The sequence below is a fragment of the Mirounga angustirostris genome, unplaced genomic scaffold (genome assembly GCF_029215605.1).
Source record: "Mirounga angustirostris isolate CCGP_5_RB_7025 unplaced genomic scaffold, mMirAng1.0.hap1 SCAF_1, whole genome shotgun sequence".
Lineage (NCBI taxonomy): Eukaryota > Metazoa > Chordata > Mammalia > Carnivora > Phocidae > Mirounga > Mirounga angustirostris.
In genome coordinates this window covers 178242230-178268028 of record NW_026991709.1, presented here as the reverse complement: position 1 = coordinate 178268028, position 25799 = coordinate 178242230, and the positions used below count along the sequence as shown (strand labels likewise).

Below are 25799 nucleotides of genomic sequence, written 5' to 3'. Positions count from 1 at the left end.
TTAATGATGTTGTGCATCTTTTCATGTGCTTACCCATTTATATATCTTAAGAGAAATGACTGTTCAAATTCTTCGTCCACTTTTGAAAAAACTGGGTTCTCATTTTATTGTTGCATGGCAAGAGTTTTTTAAAAATATATTCTGCATGTTAGTTTCTTATTAGACATATGATTTACAAATATTTATTCCCATCTTGTGGGTTGTCTTTTCAGTTTCTTGATGGTGTGCTCTGAAGCACACGTCTCTAATTCTGACAAAGTCCGACGTACCTATGTTTCTTGTGGTTCCATAGGATTCTGATGTCACATCTAATAACCCACTGACTAATCGAACGTAATGAAGATTTATTCCTGTTTTCTTCAGAGAGCTCTAGCTCTCACATTCATTTTGAGTTGATTTTTGTATACGGTATGAGGAAGAGGTTGAACTTCATTATTTTGCATGTTGTCCCAGCACCATTTGATGAAAAGATTATTCTGTTCTATCCTAAATGAATGGTCTTGGCACCTTTGTCGAAAACCAACTGAACATAAATTCAGGAGGTTTCCAGAAAGGTGTTCTCTTGACACAGTTTCATGACTATCTAATAGAAAGCACCTTACACTAAACTGATCATAACCATGCAAGTTATCAACGAAAGCCACTATTTTAAAGCTGCACATGGATTCTGCACATGGATAGGGAGTAGGCAAAAATGATACATCTTGTTACTGACAAGATGGATAAGGAGGAGGTGTTCAGTGATGACTGGTTAAAGGAACGAAGGAGGTCTATGCTTTCCAATAAGGACTAACGGCATCCTTACCGCTGCCGTGAAGCAGGAAGCATTTCCCTTCTAAACCACTCCCCACCCCTTACAAATACACCAAAAAGCACAACTAATCCCCTTCCTGCCACCTTTGACTGCTGAGAGGCAGTTCTGCCTCCCTCTCTTCCCCGTTGGTCACTCTTCTCCCCACCCCCACCCCCGCCCCCCCGCCCCCCATTTGGCCTTTCATTCAACCAGCAAGCATTAATGGAAAGCTAACCCTAAGACAGGCACCCAGGATACTAACGATGAAGACCAGTTCGCTGCCAAACTGCCACGGGGCCTCCCTACGGCTCAAGTCTCTCCTGGTCTGTCTTTTTTCCAATTCTTTGGTTTCATGTCCATGTGCACGTGCTTATGTCCACCCCATCAACACGGTTAGTCACAGAATCTCCCCTCCCAGATCTGTCACAGCCCACATGATTCTGGCTGGGTGGCAAGGGACTGCTTACCCCTTGTCAAAGCCTCCAACAACTCCAGATACCTCAGGTTTCCAGAAAGGTGTTCTCTTGACACAGTTTCATGACTACCTAATAGAAAGCACCTTACACTAAACTGATCATAACCATGCAAGTTATCAACGAAAGCCACTATTTTAAAGCTTCTTCTTTTATTTAATTCTTTAATGATAACTTACACAGAAAGGATCCCACTTTCTCTCTTTCTTCAGCATCACTTTTTAGTTCTTATCCTATTTCCCTGCCTTCTATTTTGTTACCACATCCTACTTTCAGTGACACTTTAAGTACCAGATCAGGGATTTCTCAGGTTGAAAGACAGGAGTATGAATTCAATTTCTAGTGATGAACTGATAATAGAAGATATGGTGACTTCAGATGTTTTATATTAAATGTTCACAAACTAACGGATCTATTTATGATATATACAATAATCATGTACACCAATTCATGGACACCAAACAAGGTGAGTTGGCTTTGGAATTCTGTCACAGTGGACCTTATAATACAGAGTAATGCAGATGAACAATAGCAAAAGAGATGATGACTTAAATCTCTACCACAATTTTCCATTTTAGAGTTTATTCTTCTGACGTCTTTCCTACCATTGTATATCTCCTCCAAACCAGCTGGAAGTCAAAGTCTCTTGCAGAAAATAAAATGACAGGTCAAGTTCTTCATGGGTTACACTGCAGTATCAGGAGGAAAAGGTCTTACACCTGCCTACAGACGCACAAATGATATGTGGGAACAGGGGAAATGAGGATGTGAGTACGGCATCCTTTTTCCTGATAGCTTTGTAAAAATGACCTTTCTCCTTTAACTTTCACTGAAAACACTTCAAGAAGCAGGCAGGCTTCTCATTTCCCACTGAAAGCTGGGAGATGGCTCAGATGTTGCATTTCTAGCGTACTGCCTTCATTTTGCTTTTCACTCATTACAGAAATACGCCATCCTACGTGTTTATTCATCAGTTTTCTATAAGTACGCTGGCCATCAGTTCTATCATCTTACCACAAAGACAAGGGTGCCTGACAAAAAAGCCTATGACAGAGTCCAGCCTAAAGTGAGTGAAGATGAAGTCTCCACCCACTGGAACACACACACACACACACACACACATTTCTCTCTTTCACTTACTCTCTCATGTGGTGAATCCTTGACTCTCCTCTTCCCCAGAACGCTCATCATCTCAATTTTCTGCTGCTTTTCAAATCATGTTTAATTAGAGGATTTCACATTCCCTTGTGATATGATATTCATGAGTAAAACTTGCAATTGGAGAGACTGTGAATTAGTCTATTAAGAGCCAGATTTGTGCTTTTAAACAATGATAGAGATTTATTATCTGCTCTCAATATTGTGGCTTGAGATGTGAGGGCTACCTTAACTAACTTTATATCTGAAGTAAAAGCTTTTAACTCCTTCGGTTCAGGAGCTTTTGTTTTTGTTTTTTTTTTCCCCCTTGCATTACAGAGTATCCTGTAAGAAATACAGGGTTCCCTCTCTGTAACGGCCCTCAGGGCATGGCCCAGTAAAGCGGTGCGTGGGGTGAGTGTGATATACAAATATCCTCACTTTCGTAGTTACGAATTCATGTTCATGTGTACTAGAAAAAAAATTTGACCAAGACATCAGATTCATGACTTCTCAGTGTTACATTTTCCATGAAATCTATTTAAGCCACTCAATTTTAAGAAAAATATTAAGTAATAAGTAGTTAACAGGTACATGCAGATGTGGCAAAAATGGGACATGGTGGGAGACTGATTCAAAGTCACTGTTGACCAGGCTTAAAAGATGGTATTTGTATGCAAGGGTATGGAAACACAACCTTCCTCTTCCACTGCTCTTCTTAGAGTAATGCTTCTCAAATTTTATTATGGATATAAATCACCGGGAGATCTTTTTAACATGCAGGTTCTACTTTAGTAGTTCTGGGTCGGGGTGCAAGATCGTGCATGTCTGCAAAGCTTGTGTGGGACGCCGATGGTGGTGGGCCATGGACCACAACTTGAGTACTAAGTGCCTTGAGAGTTCCCTGTTCTGCATCTGACCTAAAAATGACTGCGCTTTATTAAAGGAACGCTCATGGGGTGCCCTACTCACTGTGGGTTGAATAACAAGATAGAGATGGATAAATATGGAAAGGGGTGGCCCTGGGCAACCTCAAACAATAGCTGTAAACTCATTTAAAAGGAAAAAAAAAAAAAAGCTGGATGGCCCTGTTACATAAGAATGATATGCAAGGCTTTTTAAGATTTAATGTAACAGAACAGGTAAGACCGAAGGAAGTTAGCACGGGGAAAGACTATTTCCTGTTCTTGTGGAATGAACGCCAATTTCACGTGAGCACAAATGTGGGGAGTGATTTCGTCAGAGAATGATGTTTGCCAGGTATTACACCGATCAGGAATACCCTGGCATACATGGGTGAATTGGTAAATGTGACAACTCAAAACCTCACTGTGCCCAAACTCAACATCTGCCTTAGGCATCCTTTAAGTCTGGTTGGTACCCCATAAGCCTGGAAGTACAAGATGTATGTTTAAGTAGGATCTTGAATTAAGTTTTTAGGAAGATAAGTGGTAGTTCTGGGCTTTTCCAGGAAACCAGGGTAAACAAACAATGGAAACAGGGTTTCAATCCACTTGGCATAGTACCATATTCAGTCAAGGTCCCTCTCCTCGGCGAAAAGAGGGAATCTGACCAAAATACCCCAATAGGACATGCATGCACTCAACGGTGGCCCACACAATGTCAGTTAGAGCAAGAATGCGGAGTTTTTTCCTGCACTCTGCATAAAACTGGCAGATTTATTTTAATTTCTATTAGGTAAAAATATATGTAGTATCTCCAACCTGTAGTATCATTTCTTAGGATGAGGCCTATTTGACTTTATTTAAAAATGACTTGATTTAAAGAGACTATAAATCGTAATATAAGTAGATATGACCAAGCTCACGACCAAGGGGCACAAACTCAGATGACTGAGGTTTGGGAAACCAAAAGTGCATGATGTATTCTACAAGGAGATTCAGTCCCTAGCTGGATTAACTTCCTGAGTTAACAATGAACCACTGGCAAGTCACTGAAGACACACTTTTAATTTGAATTTCCAATGGGGAAGGAAGAGCCTTGGGGTCTTCCTGGACTTATGAGACAAAACCCACAGAGTGCATTACATCCAATGCTTCTGGGACTTAAATATATCACATGGCATCTAGGAGCATCTCATCCGCAAGCTGCTTTACCAATGGTAAGAACCTGGGGTTGGGGGGGGGGGGGCATGAGATCAGCAGTTCCTTTCTTCACCATCCACATCACCCATCTGCCCCATCTCCTTTTTCAGCTCCACTGGGCAAAACGTGCCATCTTGGTTCCCAGACGCCAGGAGTATGTGCCCCAGCAGGACAATGGAGCAGAGAATGAGACCTTTGAGAATCTGAGAGCAACTGATCAGAAACAGCGAACAGGTGATGACAAAAGCAAACTGCCTGTGTGTGCATGGTGATGAGTGGAGGAATAAATAAAAGGAAAAAAAAAAAAAAACAATAGGAAAAGGCAGAAGTCCAGCTTTTGTTTCTTATGCCACTAAGGGCTATCCTGAGTTTACGAGAGTCTACCACTGGCAGCATTAACACTGGGATCTCGTTAAGAAAACAGAATGCTTTCCAAAGAGTGGCTGTGAGCAACTGTGTCAATACAGACATAGCGACCACTAATCCAAAAATTATTAACACCATTAGGCAGGCATTCTTACTATGTCAACGCAAGCGTGTTTGCACTGGTGACTCACGAGGTCTATGTGGAACGTGTCCATATGCTAGAGGCACCAACGGTACCCAAGAAAACGAAAGAACATAAATAAAAGTTCAATACTAATTCTTCTTAGTCCTTCCTCCAGAATACTCTATGGAAGCCAGCACAATGATACTCCAGAACCAGAAGAATCACGTAAGTGAAGTGTGAGGACCAGACACATAAGCAGGAGATGAGGGGACGAGTGACGTAAGGATACAGATCGGCTGAGAACCGTTAGGCTCTTGCATTTATGTTTCCTTAGAACGATCCCGTACATTATGGAATTATTGTTACTTCTCTACAGGACACGACGCTTCATTAATGTTCACTGGATTAAACTCTTCCTCTACCTTTAGTTGTGCAGTTTTAAGTAAACACTGAACTTGTGATAAGCATTGTTCTGGGTTCCTAGATCAGAGTCTCTAAGTTGGGATTCATAAGAAGACCCATGGGTGAGTGGTAAGATAATATTATAGTTTCTGTACGCATGTGTTAAGATAATAGGACTTTGGTAAGAACATACACATGTGTATGTATATATCTTTCTCACCCTTAGCCTCTAATTTTTATAATATAGGTAATATATCAGACACGTATATACTTGGTTAAAATCACACTTAGTAGGGATACATATTCAAAATCTATAATAATGATAGAGTGAATAAGCAAATACAATCGGAGGTCACTGGCTGTTCTCTTCCTCACTGAAAGAGTTGTACCCAATTCTCCACTGGGAGAGAAAGAGAACTGAACAGATGGCTGGGACATAAAATGCTGTAATATCTGATCTGGGCCTTACAGTATCAGTAGGAGCTCAACGGCTACAAGGAAGAGAATGAGAGCAAGCAGATGGCCGAAGCACAAAAAGCATCATCAGGCATTAAAAAAAAAAAAATAGAAAAACAAACAAGAGTGCTTACAAATAACTTAAAGGCTGATATTAAGAAATAAAAAAAAAAATTCTGTCCCATAATATAGTTTATATTGGGTCATAGTCTTAAGAATTTTTCTCTTTCTCCACATCGCTTCTCTGTCACTTTGAATGGTAGCAGGGGAAGAAGGCCACAGCATAAGGATGGCACAGAACAGTGGCTCGCAAAGTATGGCCCCCGGGAACTTAGCGGAGATGCAGTTGCTTCGGCCCTACCCCAAGTTACTGAATCAGAAGTACTAGGACTGGGGTCTGGCAGTCCGCAGGTTAGCCAGTCCTCCAAATGATTTCTGATGCAAGCTCACGGCTGAGGAGTACTCTTACGCGAAACCCAGCTCTTCTCCCGTGTTTGGAGCATCTGTAAGTATCAACAAGACTAACCGGGCGCTCCTACAGCATCTGTGGCCAAGGGTAGCAAATTTAGAACTACTCCCGATGGGTTCTTAATCTTTACTATTCCCTTAGTTCCCCTTCTTCTGCACATTTCAGCTAGTCTCTGCAATGAAATTTTGCACCTGTCACACCAGGCTGGTGATGTTGGTTGATCGGGAGGCAGCAATCAACACGACACAGGGAGCAATCCACAAGAGACAGGGACCCTTCCTTCACGGAGCTCACTGTATTCAAAAATTTCACCTGCTGCACTTTGGAGGGTGGAAATACATACACTGTGATATTCCACCAGTGCTTATTTTAAACAAATCTGACGCTGTGTCACATTTTGTATATATTCATATCACTGCATTTATTACACTGTGTTGCAAACATCTCCTTCCCTGTATGTCTCTCTGATTAGACTGTGAGCTCCTTAAGGGGCAGACCTAGGTTGTGGTCCTCTATTAAGCCCCTGAACCTATATAGTTAGTATATAATAAATACCCGACAAATGCTGTTTGAATGAATAAAAGACTTTAACAATAATTAACAGCGCTTGTTAATATTTACTGAGCACCTCCTATGTGCCAGAGCCTGGTATCACGCCCATTTCAAAGACGGACAAGTGAGCACACCAATATTAAGTGACTTCAGTGGGCAGCCTGTACTGGAATGCAGGCAGTCCGGCTTCAGAGTCCACACCTATCACCACTAAACACAGCTGCCCCCACACTCAATGAGGTATGGGTCATGGTCCAGCAAAACATGTTCTTTCTGCCCCTGACTCAAGGCCTCTGCTTCTGCTGTATCCTAAGCCTAGAGGGCTGTTCTGTCACTTCTTTCCATCTGTTCAAAGGTCACTTCCTCACAGAGGCTTTGCCAGACTCACTCTTCTCCCTTCCCTGCTTTATTGTTTTGTTCAGAACTTCTTTCTTTTTATTATGTAATTATTTGTTTGTTCTACTTCTACTGTAATGTCAGCTCCATGAGGACAGACTTTGTCAAGCTCACAGCTGCATGCCCTGGAGCCTAGGACACTTGGCACCGGGCTTGGGGTTTGGTAAGTTCTGCTGAACGAATGCATGCACGTTAGTACCGTCCACCGCTCACGAACACATTTTTGTTGAATCCTGGACAACTTCCCATTTATCCTTGTTAAGTTTCTTTTTATTTTTGCCTGTACAATCTTCTAATTTATTCAAACACCACTGGATTATCCCAGCTCTTGGTGTCATTTTTTTTTTCTAATTAAAGTAAACTGCCATTTATTTCTTACACTGATCTTTAACAAAACGAGACTTCTTGTTCTTGTCGTAAATATGACTCATATGGAAAAATGGGAGGTTGAATACTGGGGCTCATATGTACAAAAATGTTTCCATCAATAGTTCAGATATAAGAGGTAGAGACCTAGCCATAGATGTCTGTCCAATTCTAAGGTCTATAGTAATACTTTCAGTGGAGTATTAGCCTTTCAGATGTATAACCTAAAATTCCACCAGATGACTCAAAGGCCCCTCTTGAAAGCAAATACCACATCATTTACACAAACACTTTAGGTTTTTCTTTCCTTCTGTCATAATATACCTTCAAACTCAACATTCACAGCCAAGATGTAAAATATACACAAAGAGGAGATCCTTCAAAGATAGATTTCAAAGTATTAAAAACAGGAAGGGAAGAAGGGGAAAAGGGAAGAAGGGAAGGAAGGAAGGAAGGAAGGAAGGAAAGAAGGAAGGAAGGAAGGAAGGAAGGAAGGAAGTCAACCTGACATTAGTCTGACTTCCTTGAAGACTATAAAAGGAATGAAATTTGAACGTCATAAAAGTACGTCTGTTTGTTTAGGGAAGTCTTACAGGTAGTATAAATATCATCAGCTACAGTTGCTATGGGGTCTGTTTGTTTACCAAACAAGAATACAAATAGTTATACAAAAGTGGAACAACATTTAGGTATATAGATGGAGAATGCTTTGCCTTCTGGTAAATTTCCCAAAGTGCCTTTTAAAGCGTTCCTATTTTCACCTTACTTGCTGGGAAATCTCTGTTTCCTTGGTTCTCCCTTTTCAGTTCTAACGCCTCCAGGGAATGTTTTACTCCCAGATTTCTGAGTCTGATAATCATTTTCTTTTCCTTTTCCCCTTTTTCATTTTAAGACGTAAAACCAAAACCACTAGCCCGACCATCCAAACTGTACAATGAAAACCGTCTTCACAGTGTAAAATGCATTAAAAAAAAAAAAAAAAAAGACAACAGAAGCCACAGAGTTTATAGAAGCATTCTAGTACAGGCATGCATTCTTGAAGGTGAGTTAATCCATGAACCACCACCCAGAAAAGTTTGTGTGTGTCTTTTAACCGACTTTCTATAAACCAGGTATGTTTCATGCACCTGAATTAGACCTGCGGAGTTAACCACCTGTTTTGGAAAATGAAGGGGGTGGGGGGTGGGGAGAGGACACGAGAGGGAAGGAAACTGGCAAATATATATATATATATTCTTCTGGAATATCTTAGTCAAGGGTGTGTGTGGTGAGGAGGCACGTTGTCACTCAGATCTACTGTAAGAGAAACAGTACCACGGAAGCTGCTGGGAGTGGAAGCCTTCCCTTCACACTACATTGACCACAGTACCCACCAGGCACAGCCCCGACGCCTTTCTGTGAATGGTGCAGATTGCCATATGGACGGAGACACTGAACAAGCTGTACAACACTGGGCGACACGTGCCCGGGGGATTGTCCCATATTACTGCCACCTGGGCTGTGGTAATTGTGCTCTGTCTGTGCAGAGGCACCGAAGAGCCCATCAGGATGTGATTTTTGAGTACAAACAAAAAGGAAAATTACAGTTAAGAGAATTCTCTGGCTAGCCTATCTGTTGCTCAATTCCCGAAATAGTTTCCCAAAGGAACGGTTATCTTCTTTATTCACACAGGCAGAAATGACAAGCTGGAACACATATTAACAATTTCCCTTTGTGAGCGTCCGCTATTGTTTTAATGAGGAGAATATACTTTATAATATACTTAGGCCCTGGCTGATTACAAAGGGGGGGTAGCACACAGCCGCTCAGGACAGCCGTACACGTGTAACACGCTCATTTGCATTACCCAGGCGAGCCAGGCGCCGGGGTGCCACCAGCTCAACAGATCTTGAAAAAGAACGTGACTTTCCTTTAAGCCTCCTGCGTAGGTTCCCCATTCCTGTGGCCCCGTCACTGGCTGAAAACCGTGAGATTCCTACTTGTCATTGAGAGGAGAGGAGAACAGAAGAACCCTAGGGCTTTTCCAAGCCATGAGGCCTGGCTTCCCTTTCCACTTTTGGATGGATCCAGAGCCCACCCAAGGAAGTCCTTCTGTTCACGAATCCAAGTTGTAGAGTGTGCGTTTCAGCAACACTTCCACAGGGTGAGGGGTGAAACCCAGTATGAGGGACGATGCTGCCAGAGCTCCCCCCAGATTGGTCCTCACGGTTCTGCTGCCGTACATCTTCCTTCACACCCTTGGCGTAAGATCAATGTTAAGAAAGCTAATGTGTATTTGGGAGGAAGGGCCATAGGCCCTACCACACAAGGGTAAACACCTGTAAAATGGCTGGGTGCCAACAAAGGGATCTGGTGGAAAAAAACAACAACAAACCCTACTAGCGGGAGCCACTCCTCAGAAAAGAATGTCTATCCTACATGATGAGAGAAGGTGGGGGCTCAGATATTATTTTGCGGGGGAAACCGGGCACATTAGACATGAAATAGCCCATGATCGAGATTCATATTGTATGATACCCCAAGAAAAAAAATAAAATCAACCCAATTTAGGAGAAACTTCTAAAAGGAATGTATCTCCCTAGACCAATGATACCATTTTATTGGAAAGCACGTGTCATTTAAAAACAATAAAGAGAAAAAGATTTATAGAGTCTAATGATGGTGTGTTATGGTAAAAGGCACTTTATTGAGATAAGATACAACAGCTGTTAGAGAATAATGGCTGAGTTTTTTTTTTTTCTTTTAATCACCATATAGAGGGAACAGTCAAGAAAATCCATAAACCTCTCTCTCATGGCATGCCAATATTTTAAAGATTTTTCTCCCTCCCCCCACCCTGCGTATGAATGACAGGACATGATACTCCACCGTGCCATGCCGCCCTGAGAAAACCTTTCTTCCCCGCTTCCAAGACCCAGAAGCAACTGGTTTTTAGCCATGAGACAAACGGACTGCGCCTCTTCCAGGCATGATGGTCACAAAATACCCAGCAGCACATCTGTGCTACAAAATGTCGACTAGACCCTGGTGTTTCTTTCTGATCGAGGCAGAAATGTTCCTGCCCTCCATAGGCTACTGTCCATACTTATAGACAAGGGACAGCTGTCACTGCCAAGAGGCTGCTTTGGGGCTCAGAAGCACCTATATTTCAGGCCTCGGCAACTGGCTACATCTAAGTCCCTTTCGGGTCGCTTACAATACCTGACTGGTCATGCCCAGCCTGTTCTTTACATTCTCCACGGCTAGGCACCTGATGTACCTCCCTGCAAAAAGATGAGGCAAGGTAGGAGAACAGCCAGCTGTGAACCTCTGGAGCCTCTCTCCAATTATGGCTCAACAGACAGGTCAGGCCCCAGGCTCCCACCCTTGAAGGTTATGGCCTCGTCCTGATCTCTAAGCTTTACCCCCTGGAGACTATCATCCAGGAGTCTGGGGTAAAGCCAAGGTGGTTCTGATGAAGAGCACACCTGGGAACCACCAGACTCGAACAGTCATTACAAGGACTTGAGGGCCCGAGATACTCTGGTTCCAGTCCCTGCCTGGTCCCTAACTAGCTATGTGGCTTGTGCAAATTATAAAATTGTTCTGGGCCCTCAAACACCATCTGTACAAAGAAGACATTGTACCCCATAGGGCTACAGTTAGGATTAAGTGGGAAAATCAGTATCAAGGCTTATGTCGAATCCTTCACACCATGTGTTCTGCACAAAGTAATAGTTCAATAAATATTAGCTGCATTATCATCACCATCCTACGCCAGGTACTGATTCCTTCCAGCCATACTACCTCTACTCTGTAGGCTCACACAAGAAGGGCAAGCCATGAGCTTTGTGGACTGAGTAAAATGTCTGGGATGACAATCAAATTTTAGGGGGAAAACTCTGCCCTTTCCAAGACTGCCAAAACCCAGGTGAACTGAACAGGCCACTAGCATTGCTCCTCAAACCTGAGAAAGCCCTGGGGACCCTGATTCAGCAGGTCTGGGGTAGGACCAAAGACCCTGAATTTCTAACAAGCTCCTCCCAGGTAATGCCAAAGTCGCTGTCCTGCAGCCGTTGAGTAGCAAGAATATAGGGCATATGTGACAAATACAAATTCCTGCACCCCATCTTAGGCCAGTATAATCCAATTCTTCGTGAGAGAGGGCTAGGAAGCTGCATATTTTAACAAATACCTGTGAGAATATCATCAGGAAATCTGAGAAACACTGCTCTTATAGCTAAGATCAGGAGTTGGCAGATTATTTTCTGTAAATGGCCAGACAGTAAATATTTTAGTCATTGTGGGCCATACGGTTTCTGGTGCAAGTGCTTAAGCCAGCCATTGTAGCATGAAAGCAGCTATTCAATAGACAATGCATAAATGATCATTGCTGTGTTCCAATAAAACTTTATTTACAAAATGAGCAGTGGGCCAGATCTAGCTGGTAGGCTGTAATTTGCTGACTTGTGTTAAAGATCAATTGCCTTAGCACATACTAGCAGAAGTAGCAGTAACAATTCTGAAGACAATTTGGGACAATTTGGCTGCAGGTTCTCCAGAACACTCTAATGGGAAATAAAGATTGGGGGTGGCTCATTTGTTCAAGCACTTCAAATAAAGAGAGATACAGAAGAAAGCATCTGAGTTTCAAAGACAAAACAAAAACAGCTGAAACGAGGAAGAGCTGTTCAGAGTAATGTGACCTAGAGCTTACTGCGTACATTTCTGGCTCAACAGGCCTGAAATATGAATATGAAAACATGTAACAGTTAAAGGCACGTACCACTGGAACGGTTCTGAAAGCAAACTTCTAGAATTTTAGCAAGTCAACCAAGAGCACCAATATTTACTCATCAACAAAGAATTTAGTTCAAGAAAGGGAAAAAAAAAAAAACCAAAAAAAGAAAGAAAGAAAGAAAGAAAATGAAACGCCAGGCATGTCCACGTTTCAGAGTTCCTTGCCTTCGGAAAGTAGTGGGGCGGGAAACACAAATGTTATTGTTATGTAGTCAAATACATGGCAATATGTCAAGAGGCCACAAATCAAAAACAGAGACTGTGAATCAAGTGAGAATGTCTGAAAGTACGCTAGCCAAGCAAAAACCTTCAGGAGTCATTCGCAGGCAGCTGCTCACTGGGGGGGGGGGACATGACACGGGACACGACGACGCAGGCAATCGGAATACCCGGGGCTGTGTCAGCAAAGTCGCAGAAGGCAGGAAGAAACACTGGAAGTGGACAGAGCGCAGGTTAGACCTCGCAGGGCAGGGGCCCGATGTGGGCCACCCTGATTCTCGGAACAGGAGGGCAGCCTCTAGGGGACAGCAGGCTGAGCAATGGACACCGACCAATGGACCCTGACCAACGGACCGCCATGATCCTTCCAGAGTTCGAAGAAACCTCTTCCACCAGATGCTTAAGGAAGTCTTGAAATGCACATTTAGAAGGGCTTTGAATCTGAGACATGCTCAAGTTAGCAAACATCTACTCATGGTGGCTGAACTGAAAGCAAAAAGCTGGGAAGGGTCAGAGAAGAGGAGTCTCTTCCATATGGACTACGGAGGACAGGCAAAGTAGGATAAAGACCAGAGGAGGTGTTCAATGTGGAAGCGTGAGATCTACGAGGCTAGAAGGGAGAGAGGGAGGCTTGTCTGGCATTTGCCTGTGTGTAAAGCCGGCTTGGGGTTCATTTTTGTTCTTTATGTGCTGTTTCAGACTATAAGTGATGTACCTTCTGCAAATCCTACCCGCCCCCCTTCCTTCTTGGAAGGCCCAATACCACTATCCACCTTAAAAGAGGGAAGTCTGCTATTTTCCTTTAAAATGTGCTGATGTGCACACAGTAGGTGAAATAAATGCATGTTTTGTTGGATTTAAATTAAACTTTATTTTAGGAACACTGCTTTCAATTTATCTTAATTAAATAATCACCTCTAGGCCGAATGAAAACTCTAAGTGCTGTCTTACAAAGTTAAGAGACAAGCTTGCATTTGGATCTTGGACACACACTAACCAGTTCTGTGACCATAGGTCAGTTCTTTAGTCTCTGTGACTCAATTTCCTTGTCTGTAAAATGGGTATAATAACCCGTACTGCTTCCCAGCGGTCACGAGGATAAAATGAGACATCACTCCAAAAACAAGAGTGTAGCCAGTGCTTGGCACAGAGAAAGAACTGAGGACGTGTGAGCTCCCTTCCCTTTCCCTAGTGCACCATAATATAATCGGATATTTAGAATTTTAATTCAGGCAATTACTTAAGTAGTAATTGCTATTTGTATTTACATAGCTGCTTTGATCCAAGAAGCTCAAAGGGCTTTACTAAATTTAGCATTTTAATAAATGTTTCATTTGCATTCCATTGATTTTGTTTACCCACACCAAAACTTGGAATTTCCTAAAGCAAGAGAGTCAGACAAGTGAAAGGGAACAAGAGGATAGCTTCGTGTTCACAGGTAACCCAGGTCTCAGTTTTATCTATTTGTCTACGATGTCACGGCTCCCTGGGTCCTGGGGAATAAATTGGCAGTGGGAGACGAGAACATGCCTGCTTCCCCCCTTTAGCTTCTGCCCGCTGAACTTCACCTTCGCCACGCTTCTCTCAGGCACTGGCAACCGAGGTATGTTCATTGCACCAATGAATTTATATATAATCAGCACAATAAACATTATTAAATTGCCGGACGAAAATCAAAGCACGAAGCCCAGCGCCAGTACTGAATTCTAATGATGCTGAATGGCCGTGACTGCACAGGGACAGGATCTTAACAAGCCTTGATTTGAGTGTTGGCATCCGCCTCACAAATCACATGGGCCGTTCCTCTCGTAATAGTGCTGAATACTGATAAATGTCTCTACCCTGCGCAACAGGGAAGTGGGTTTCTATTGGCAATCTTTACCGAAGTGTGTTCTTTCCCTTCTCTACACTCAAGGGTTTACCCTGAATGATTTAATTATAATTTTCCTTGTGTAAGACAAATTAAAGAGGAGAGTAGGAGTGTCGTGCCAAGCACATTATTTATCTCCTTAACAGATTGCAGCTCACCAAACCCCAGAGCTGCTGCTACGGCGCAGCTCACAGGAGCCCGCAAAGCGCATGGGGGCAAGAGTGGGGGAGCGGGCAGTTTCCAAACGCACAGAAACATGCAGCCTAGCTAGGTGAGACCGGGAGACCTCTCGCTACTTTAAAAACACAAAAACTCTTAGGATACTGCCTTTTGCCAACACAGCTTCACACGGAGCATTCCTGAATCCTTTGAGGAAGAATTCGTAAGCTGTTCACCTAAGATTGAGTTTGAAGGGCTAGATTATTATTCAGTGTGGCAGAGGCTCTGGCTTGTTCAGATACTGCTCTGGGAGAACGGAGCGAGGGAAGGAACAGGACACGGAAATCAATGGTAAGTCTGCAAAGTTACGTATTTCACAAATGCACTGGTGCGTAAGGGACGAAACTTCTCCAAGGGACCCCTGTGACAAACGTCAAGTCAGTGAGAACATTTTTATAGTGATCGCTTTTTTACCATTTTTCCGCTACTTACACAGAGTATCACACTGATGATTTCAAAATAAATCCTAAGGTAAAACCAGACAGAACCTCATTATAAGTATCTGTATGTACACAAAGCTTGCTACCCAGTAAGTGAATTTTTAATGATCAGTTCTCTAAGTTTCTCACTTTTGAATTATCTTTAACCTAAGGTGCTCATTTGTCTTGTTCACTACATTCAGCTAAAACAGGCTAACCAGAATTTTCTTTTAATTCAGCCACAACTAGGAACCTACCCGGTACTATAAACTGAGAGATCCAAGATATTAAGGAGTGGCATATAATTTCATAGCTGCTTGTTCTTTGCATATGTAACTGGAAAATTCAGCCTGTTTTTACAGCCAGATTACAGCTCAGTAGAACCCAAATTCTTCTCTGATCCATATTCTAATTTCGGCACGTAGTATAATGAAGATTAAGCCTCACTGGTGTGCGGATCATAAAAACAATTCAAACAAACTTATTCTCCTGGAATGAGACTGTCTGTTAGATCCCTTTACTTTCAAATACACCTTAAGACATGAAAAGGGCTATTCTTCTCCCACCTGCCTCATTGCTAATCTGTCACCTGACTGCAGATACAGACCCTTTTATGATGAAACCGAGCACAGCGCATCTAAACAAGAAGAGTTTTCTGTGTCACAGGAAATCTGTGCAGGCTCCACAATGGCCGGCAAGATGGCAACAAATACCTGAAGTGCATCGGTCGGCATTTTTCAGTGGATGGCCTGTTCTGCCTATGGATCAAGAGGTAATTCAATCACTCCACGGTAAATGGACAGCATCAACCTTAGACACCAAAAGCAAGTAGAGCAAAGGACAACAACCTAGAACCTTTTCTTTAAAGCTCTCTAAGGTTCAGTATTATTTTTTAATTACAGAGACACTGTCAGAGGTGATAAAGCAGAGCATAGACTGGCTTCCAGACGTACAAAGCTATCCTCACTGGGAACAACAGAAGCTACATTTGGCCCAATGGCTCCACACAGATTCTTACTGTCCACCATTCTATCCTTCGAATTCTTCTGAACAGGAAATTTAAAACATCTTTTACTTCGCCAATGTCTGCCACAGAAGTTCCAAAATCATCTTAAAAGGATAGCAGCAAGTTTTGGTTAAAACATCTATTATCCTCACCTCTCAGAACCCTCTCACGTTCTTACGCTTGCCCGGGACACAAGCCCACACAGGCAGAGATATTCAGAGAGCATTTTCTGTGGTTATGGATCTTGAAACGGATAAAATGTTGCTGGTAGAAAGATACACATCTAATTAAACCCATGGGCTTCTTAATGCTCAATAGTTCAAGAAAGGTATGAAATTATACTTGTAATTGCTCAAGTGAAAAATATCATTAAAAAAACTTTCACTGAGTCATTTTATTAAAAAACAAAATATAGAATTTGTTTTTCCTGCTGGAAGTGACATTTACTATCACACATTACTTTGAAAGTTTCTTTTCTTCTGTGTGGGGAAGCTGTGCATATGAAATAGATGGGAAACCGTTTAAAAATAGTACATTGAAAATAAAAGTTTTTAATTTTAGGAGCATTATATATATACACTCCACTTCTGAAAAGCATTCAACAGTAGTATTAATGCTTCTGGGGTGTGAGGATCCAATAACATGAATTAACAGCTTCATTTTCTTAGAACTGTCTGCTAACATGATGTATTCTGGATATCTCAAACAGACTCGGCTTCGGCTAACACTCAAGCAAAGCTGAGGGCAATTACAGTACATAAAATCTTAACTTCCAAAGAGGAATACGGCGACCGAGACAGCACTGCATTCCTCCTCGGGAGTTAAGACTTTATTTTTTAAATTTGTGTGTATAGACGTGGATCATGTACACACATACAAAGACCCCTTCCACCTCCCATCCTTCCAAACTTCACTGAGCACTGACCAGGAAAAAGGCCATGTTCTTTGGAGGCACAACGATGCAAAAGATAGTCTCCCTGCCTTCAAGGAGGGCAGTACGTAGTGGCTAAGCTCTCTACCTTTTCTTGAAGTGTGATTCAGAATTGCCAATACCAGACTCTACTACTCCTCAGGAGGTGTTTAGAGCCCAGACGTTCGGTTTGCATGGAGTGAGCACTGGGCATGAAGAGTAAGCTTGGAACCCTTGAAATCCAACCTATCCAGTGAGAAACGAACTCTGCCTGGGTTCTTAGGCGTAGGTTAGATCTGCATAAGTGCTAATTCCATGTTGAAAAGGTGAAAATAATTAGATGCTTCACACCCAAACCATATTGAACACATTCTTAAGTAATTATATGCACATTCAAGTCACATGGATCCAATTAGGGATCTCTGAGATATGGCGGCGCAAGGCCACCCACCCCTTCCACATTCAAGACCGTTCCAGACGCATCTCAGTGGCTCATTCCTACCTTTCCCTTTTGGGAGTGTGGACTGAGAGCTGTCCATTGGTAGAGGCATGTGGGTTCATTATTAAGGAGGTCTTGGAAGGTGCAGAGGAGGAGACACATGTCGTGGTCAGATCCAAACTGCTGTGATTGCTGCCTGTGGTTTCTTCTGCAGAATGAGCACTTGTCACTTCTTTCCAGAGCTGCTGCAGTTCTGTTGGAATCATGCCTGAAACAAACAAATTGGATAATTAAATCAATTAACAGCTAATTCCGTCCTCTTCAAACAGTAATTAAATCAAAGAGTCAGTAAACAAAGCCTAGTGTTAGGGGTTTTTTTTTTTTTTTGGTGTGTGCGTTTTTTTCCCCTCCCAACTAAGGCAAATACGGTAGTAACAACCGTGTCCTCCCACTGAACAGCCAGCCGAGTTGAAGTGCCCTCATCACACATAAAAGACCTCCGTGAAAAGGATTCAAAACACAGTTACTCTGCAAAGACAGTATGCCTCCATCCAAACTGTTGTTTCTAGATTTTTGAAAAGGAGTAGATAGATGTTATTGTATTTTTAGACACAAAGAAGGGCTCGAAATAAATTTGTTCAACTATACTATTATGACAACACAAACCACAAAATGAATAATTTTTGTGCTTAAGTCGTAAATGATGACAAATAGCTTTGTTATTAAATATAGTTTTTATTAATCACTTTTAGACATAAATTATGAATTTGTATCGTCTTCCTGAAATGCTTTTCAACTTTTAACATTCAAATTGATTATACTATGATTATTTCATTAACACACCTATCTTCCTCATTAATTTTGGTTTCTAGTACCACATGCTTAATTGATGGATGTGTCTACTGAAAAACTGTGTAACTTTTTTTTTTTAACAAGTAACACTATTATTACTGTCATTTCTTAGATCAATGCTAATGAACCATTGCAGAATAAAATGCAAACGTAAAATAAACTTGCGAGTGATAAAGTTCTCTTGTTTCTTAAGGGGGTCAAAATGGACATGGGTCTTAAGGAGGAAGGGTCAAACCTGTATTTTCCCCCAGAGGAGATACAATCAGTATGTCAATCTCACTACTACGGCCTCATAACCTTAATTCTGGAGGCATGCCTCTACAGCCCAAGCTTCCCAGAACCCACCTCAGTGCATCTGCTGGCGCACGCATGCACAGAAGAAAAAGATTCTAAATAGCAGCTAACAACAACAAACAACAACAGTTCCTTCAAAAGGACAGCTAAAAGAAATCGTCAACCCTGTGTGTGTGTGCAGCATAAGGCAATTCCACATGAGAACTGGATGTCTGGACTGCAGTTCATTGTTTCAGTCAACTGTAACACAGCTATCCTAGAAAGCCTGCCATTTTCTGACTACATAGCAGCACCCGAACAGGCGTGTTTCTTACCAAACCTAAGCTATTGAATTAAAAAAGAAGGCTGTGTGCATTATATTCATTTGAAACACATAATAAAAAATGCCAAGGTCTAAATTTAATTTATTTTTGTCATTTAGAATACAATGGATAGATAATCATCTCAACGTGATCAGCCAAACATCTTTACTTTGCTAAACTGTTAAAGATTTTAATTATGCTAGCATTGGAGAGCACTGGTCTAATGAGGCGATGGACTCCAGAGAATCCGAGTGGTTAAGAACTGTGAAATGAGTCTGATAGGATTTTTTTATATTCACCGTGGATCGTTTGCATATCAAAGAGGAGTAAATTATTGCACAGCAGACCAATAACCTTCCCCGCCTTTCTGAGAGGAGCGTTAACAAAAACAGTTGGGTCTCTCCTAACGTTTCTCAACGAAAATGTTCAAATGCTCAAGTATTTGCAATTAATATATATTATAGAAGGAGGTTTCAAATGATACATTAAGTGGTCAGATATCCTTAGGACGCATCCTCGACAGCCAAGTCGGTTTTCTTCTCCCTTCATAAAAATCAAATGCCAATTATATTTTGATGGATTTTGTCCCAAATGAGCATTTAGTTATTAGGCATATTCAATTATTACTTGTCCCCTGAAATTAAGCCTCAGAGGCAAATTAAACAAAGGGAAAGGTCACTCCACAAGCCCGTGTCCGGTTCTGCTGCATCTGGGCTATTATTTTCCAACACCTTCCAAAGTGACATGTGGGATGTGTGTGCAGCTAACCGGCCTGCCCTGATGTCCGCACACCAACAACTACCTGTGAACGGGGCTGACCCTCCAACCACTGTTTACTCAAATGAAACAATAGTGAATAGGCTTGTCTGTTGATGATAGCATATTGATATAAAGCCACACAAGTCAACACCTATTTTTATTTTCTAGGGAGTAAATACACATGAAAAGAACAAGCCTCCCATTTTTCAACTCAAACTAATTGATTTCTGGGTCAGCTGCATGGGAAGTGAAAAAAATGGAAGAACACGGTTTCTAACAACTGTGTTAACACTTTCCCTCCAAGAAAAGCGGAACTTTGGAGCTGTTTTAGAAATGAGCTATGTATCCAGCAAATAAAGGCAAAGGCAAATGTCTGGTTACACTTGTTACACCTACAGAGTACATTAATGTTACTCTGCTCTCCTTTTCTTCCAGGGGGCTGGCCAATCAGTTTCATCCCTCACAAGAGGAAATGGTAAATAAAACAGTAACTCGCTGACAACAGGCGCACTTTTGGGTCAAATTTCACTGTGATAATTACGTTTGAGAACATTCTCATCAGACTTACAGAGAGCAGTCAAATCATTCTCCTCCATCAATGATACACCTTGTTAGCAATGTTAAACTATTACTTCACTGCATACTATCTACTGGAGGATGCTATTATTTGACAGCCATGGTCTCGTGATAGAATTAAGACAGATAAAAGGCAGGCTAGTCACTCATCAGACTAAATGGATAGCAAATTTCCAAAAAGCATCACGTATTTCCTCCAATATGGTAGACAGGAATAACAGTACCAGGTTATGTTTAACCTAATTCATTAACAGGTATATATATATATATATATCTCGAGCATGTAATCTCTAGTTCATATTTTCAAAATTAAGAGGTCAGGATGATATTGAACGTCAGGGGGTCAGCATCCTCAAGAGACCAGGGAGAAAAGCGTATGTGCTAATTACGTAAAACAGAGAAGACCCTGCAGTACTCTTTTAACAACAACAAAAATGTCCCTCCATTTCATACCATAAAGCCTTCAGGAAAGGAAAAAAAAAAAAAGGCCTTCGAAATATTACTTTCTATCTTTTCATACTTTCACATTTCTACACGTTTGAGGTGACTTAGCCAAGGCCATGAGCAGGTACGTCAAAGAATCGCGACGACTGTGTCACGAAGTGGCCATTACCGTTAACACCTAGCCCCTGTGCCTTGCTACGTTCCTTTTTCCAGGACAACCGACCCCTTCATTATAAAAGAAAATGCAGACACTGGCTTAAAAAATGTATGTTGTGGGGACAGTTGACAGATTACTGCTCATGGAACTCAATTTTACAACCCCAGGTATCACTGGCTCAAAGACAAACAGAGTTGATCAACCTTTTTTTGTCCTTGTACATCCATACCCAGGTGACCATGTTCAAGCAAGCAGAAAGTTGATTTAAACCTCATAATGACATCAGTTTTAAGCCATCATGTCTCTGATAGAAAAAAATTGTGTTGTAGTCCAACATGACTGAATTCTCGAGCCACTTTGGGCAAGGGGACAGGAGAGACAGAACCAACCTCCGGATCCCACAGAAGATGGCAATGACACTGGGAGCTCACTTTGCCGCCACAACCTGACTTCCGAAATATCGTATTTACATTTAGGTATCTTGGGCACACATCAGGGCACCCCTTAGATGTTAAATATGCTCCTTCCTAATGTTGCAGGGGCTAATAGTTATAGCAGATTGCTAGGCATATCAATCAATGCCATGACCAGTGAATTACCTACTGGTGTCTCTGATATGTTACTGCAGAGATTACACTTCATGCATCACCACATTCATTTCTTTCACATTACACATGGGCTTGTCTTGTCACTGCCCAATTGCCCTCTTTTGGACAGCTTAACTGATGTACTATAACAATGAACCTTAGTGAGCAAACTTAATAGTATAGGAGCAGTGGGAAAAGATGAGAGGTTGAAGCCTGAGTCCAATGGGTGTGTCGGAACAGCCTGCGAGGTTTCTAACAATAAACCCGAAGGTGTAATTAATGCACATTATAACATTTTGCAAGCACAAAAATGCATTAGCCGATGTGTCCTTTCTTCTCCCCTCGTACTGCTCTGTTACCAAATCTTCTATTTTGACAGCCATGGAGATGCTGATTATGTATCCGGTAGGCAAACAGTAAGTAATGGCAAAAAGGGGAGGAGGGCCAGGAGGGACATTAGAGGAGAAAGCCCAGTTTCAACACTGAAAACATAAACCAAAACAGAAAACCCCGGAAGAGATCTAAGCTGGGCGTGGCTGACTCAAGAGAAGATTCAAATGTAGACATGCCTCACTGGCTCCACTCGACACTGAAAGTTGCTGAACAAATGAGCATGTCTTAATCACCATGAAGAAGGTACCACATTTTCAACCCGCTTCAGAAGGCAACTGAATCCAAGACACCAAAGGCATTAGCTACCAGCCTTTAAGGCCCATACACATACATCCGAGCCTACTGCAACTGTCAAGCCCAAGGTTCTTGAGGAGGGGACCGAAATGTGCTGTGCATGTACAGGACAGGGGAGTTGTATTTCAAAACACAGCATGACACTCCCTTCCTTCCATACCTTCTGCATTCTGGCTCTGAATAATCCATGTGCATTCACATTACACATGTCAAAGGGTTGCTTAAACCATGAGGATATCCTAAAACGGTTAGAAATCCTCTTTTGTTTCTGATGTCCAACACCCACTGTAATAACACATCAGTGGCTTTTCAAAAGAAATCTTTAAATCCATGAAATCTTGCTGCTTCTCGAGGAACTCTAGTTTTTGAAGAGCAAGAGGTAGAAGTGCTACCTGTTCTCATGAGTATAGAACGTGCTCAAAAAAACCAACAGACGAATGCAAACAAGCAATGGAAAAAAAAAAAAAAAGAAAAGAAAAGCCATCAAAAGAGATTACTCTTAGCATAGAGAATAAACCCGAATTTATCCCGAGAACTGAAAGAGTGGCTTTTCAAAAGCATCACTCAGCTTTACAACAGAACGAGTTACAACGATAGAAAATATACCTTACACCGGCTCAACAAAAGCCTTCAAGAAAATTCACCTGGGATTCCAAACGGACAATGCTCGGTCGGACTGAAATGGTCCGTAAGTCAAAGTCGCACTGCTTTCCCCTAGCCCAAGAATGTGCCAGGGTGGGATTCCTCTGCTACTGCGCAGCATCAGACCACCCCGTAGGTCTTCACTTCGGCATCCATGAACAAGCCCTTCGGCTTCTACGAAGCTCCCCCCTCAGGACCTCATCCAGCCTTGCCTCTGAAGTTGGTGTGTGCTGTTCTGGATGGACCACGTCCTCACTGACGGGCTGGGGTACACCACCAGACAGCCCGCCGCCTTGGCCCCGCCGTCTGGGCGGGGCGGCACCTGCCGCGTCACGGACGCTTACCTTGAGCGAGCGGCTGGAGGGGAAGGGCAGGCTGCCCTGGCTGAATGGTGAGAAGGCCTTGGCGCTGTAAAGACAGGAGGTGCTGCTGTTGCAGCTGCTGCATCTGGAGGAGTTGCTGCTGAAAGGCCAGCTGCTGGGTGGCCACCTGCGGCTGCTGCAAGGAATCAGGGAGAAAGAACATGAGCCGGCCACTTCCCGAGCAAGGTTCGGAGGACGGACGTTTCAAAACACGCCGCCGCCGCCGTCAGGCACCGACGATGGCGGCTGGGGTCTAGTGGAGGGCTTGGTTGTCAGGGCTGGTGTGACAGGGACAGGACACAGAGCATCTGAAGAGCATGGGGGGGGTGTGGGTGTGGAGGGGGGCTGCGTGTACTCCCCCCTCTGCTGCCAGTGGCACAGAAAAATAACTCGCCCATCAAGTCAGCTTTTCCTCCAGTTTGAAAGGCCTGAGTGTTTCTGGTCGAGATGTGACCGTCCAGACTTTGAAATGTTTAATGATTCACGCCACAGAGAAGGCAGGCACCATTCCGGTCTGGAGGGATTTGAACCCTGAACCACGGAGAGTTCGGAAGAGCCAGCCGCCTTCCTCTTGCCTGCACCAGGAGCTTTTAAACTACTCTGTTTATCACTCCCGACATAAATAAATGAGACAAAATCAGACCTTTGAAGAAGAAAAACTTCATCTAATATTGTTAATTAGCCATGACAAACGATGAAATAACACTGTAAATCTTTCATAGAAACAGCCACTAGATTTTAATTACACACATTCATAATTTAGCAAACAACATTGTACTCGACTGTTGAGTGTTTAATGTGAAGGACACTTTAAGCTTCAGATGCCTTAACTTGGCCTTAGTTTCAGAAACCCCCAGGTCGGGCTCCCCTGTCCTGCTTCCCCACCCGCTTTGTTCTTGAAAAGAAGGGGCTTTACGGTATGATAAATATCTTTTTGTTGATTGGACAATGACAGGAGGAAAACTTTTGTTGTGTAAAACATCAATACATCATTCCTGTGTTTAGCAGGCCTCGCTCCAGCCAAAAAAAATTAATGTAGATTTCCTCAGTAATTATCTGAGTGATAGAAAGATAATACAGTGCAGTAGTACAATAAATAGAAGGAAATTATCTAATATCCTTAATCTGCTAGGAATCAAATCGAGGTGGAGGTCTTAGCCACATTATGGCTAACAATTACGAAAGGAGAATTAACCCTTCCCAAACTGTAGCCAAAAAAAAAAAAAAAAAAAGATTCTTTAAGAAAAAAAAAAAAGATCCGTTTTCCTAATTCTGAGTATCATTCAAAACATCAGGAAGACTTCTGCAACTAAAAGGGACTGTACAACCCTTTCAGAGCTTCTAATAACTATACTTTACAAACAACTGCATTCACTTAACCTAACACATGACCTTGATCTGATACATCCATAAAATGGTATGTGTATCAAGACCTTCTGATGCCAAGTTCAAAGGAAGAGAAAAATGGTGGTTTCCTTTCGGTCTCCGTGCAGTTTATTTTACAGTAAAAACCATCATTCTCCTATTAGCAACCAATTTCAGACTTACTACCATGCCACTGAGAAAGTTAATTGAGTTTCACTCCAAAAAACAAATTCTATACCACTAACAACAAAAATTTAAATAAATTTAAATGGAAAGCCAGTGTTTTCATTTTACGAACAGCATGCATAAAATGATCCAATTGTTTTCACCCCTTCCCATGTTATCACATTAATGTAAAACCCAGTGATAGTTATACTCATGTCAAAATGATTTTTTTACTTCTTCAACAGATATTAATTCATGACACTTAAAAAAAAAGAAGAAGAAGAAGAAGGAAGGAAGAGAAAAAAACAACCTGGATACAATAAAAGATCGGGGAACCAGCTCTTCTTGAAGTAGAAAAGAATGGAGAGGGGGTGCTGGAGTTTGGGGAGGGTGTTTCCTGTCTTACTGTAAATGAAATGTTTAAAAATTTTGTATTTATATAAAATGACTGATGGCTTTTCTGTTGTCTCTGCGGCCATCCCTAGGAAAAGCTCATGAAAGCTGTCCACGTTTGAAAAGTCAGGATATAAAAGTATACAAGGCCCATTGTCCAAAGAAAGAATTTAAAAGCAACACTGGTTGCCAAACTGTGCTCCCCACCCAGTTACCAAACACAGGATACGAGCCCGTTTGTTTACTTCTCACAATTGAATGCATACAAAAAAGGTCTCCGCGCAGTCCCCTGGACAGGTCAGTAGTCAGTGTTAAAATGCTAAAATGCCCTGATAAACCTTGCATTTCAGATCCCCTCCCTAGAGCTGCAGTCAAAGGTCTGTTTTCCTTTCTTCGGCTCCTCCCTGCTGCCTAACATAAACTGTCATAACTACCCGGACAAACGGCCCTCTTAAAACAATCAACTGAGCCTACCTCACCCGCACAGGATGGGACCTTTTTCTGTAGCTCGACTGAAAATTAATTCTGCCTTCAATTTTCCACACCCGTTCTGTCAAATATTAACGGGCAGTCACTTCACTAGCTGTATGGGGCTACAGAAGATCTATCTCCTACAGAAGGTCTTAGGGCCAACTCAATGGGGAGCCTAACTTTCTCAAGGAAACATCTCGAGGCAACTTTAGAAAAAAGTTGAGTGAAGGTACATTGTTCTG

The 25799-nt window shown here is 42.2% G+C and overlaps 1 protein-coding gene across 13 annotated transcripts in view; it reads right to left on the bottom strand.

Moving 5' to 3' along the window:
• FOXP1 (forkhead box P1) overlaps positions 1 to 25799 on the bottom strand; it is a 375324-nt gene that overhangs the window by 64311 nt on the left and 285214 nt on the right. For all 13 annotated transcript variants that reach the window (XM_064593678.1, XM_064593689.1, XM_064593683.1 and 10 more), the window contains 2 exons: positions 23146 to 23299; positions 17565 to 17769 (listed from right to left, as the gene is read on the bottom strand). In XM_064593678.1, the coding sequence (XP_064449748.1) occupies positions 17565 to 17769; positions 23146 to 23299 (359 nt within the window). The remainder of the gene's footprint in view (positions 1 to 17564; positions 17770 to 23145; positions 23300 to 25799) is intronic.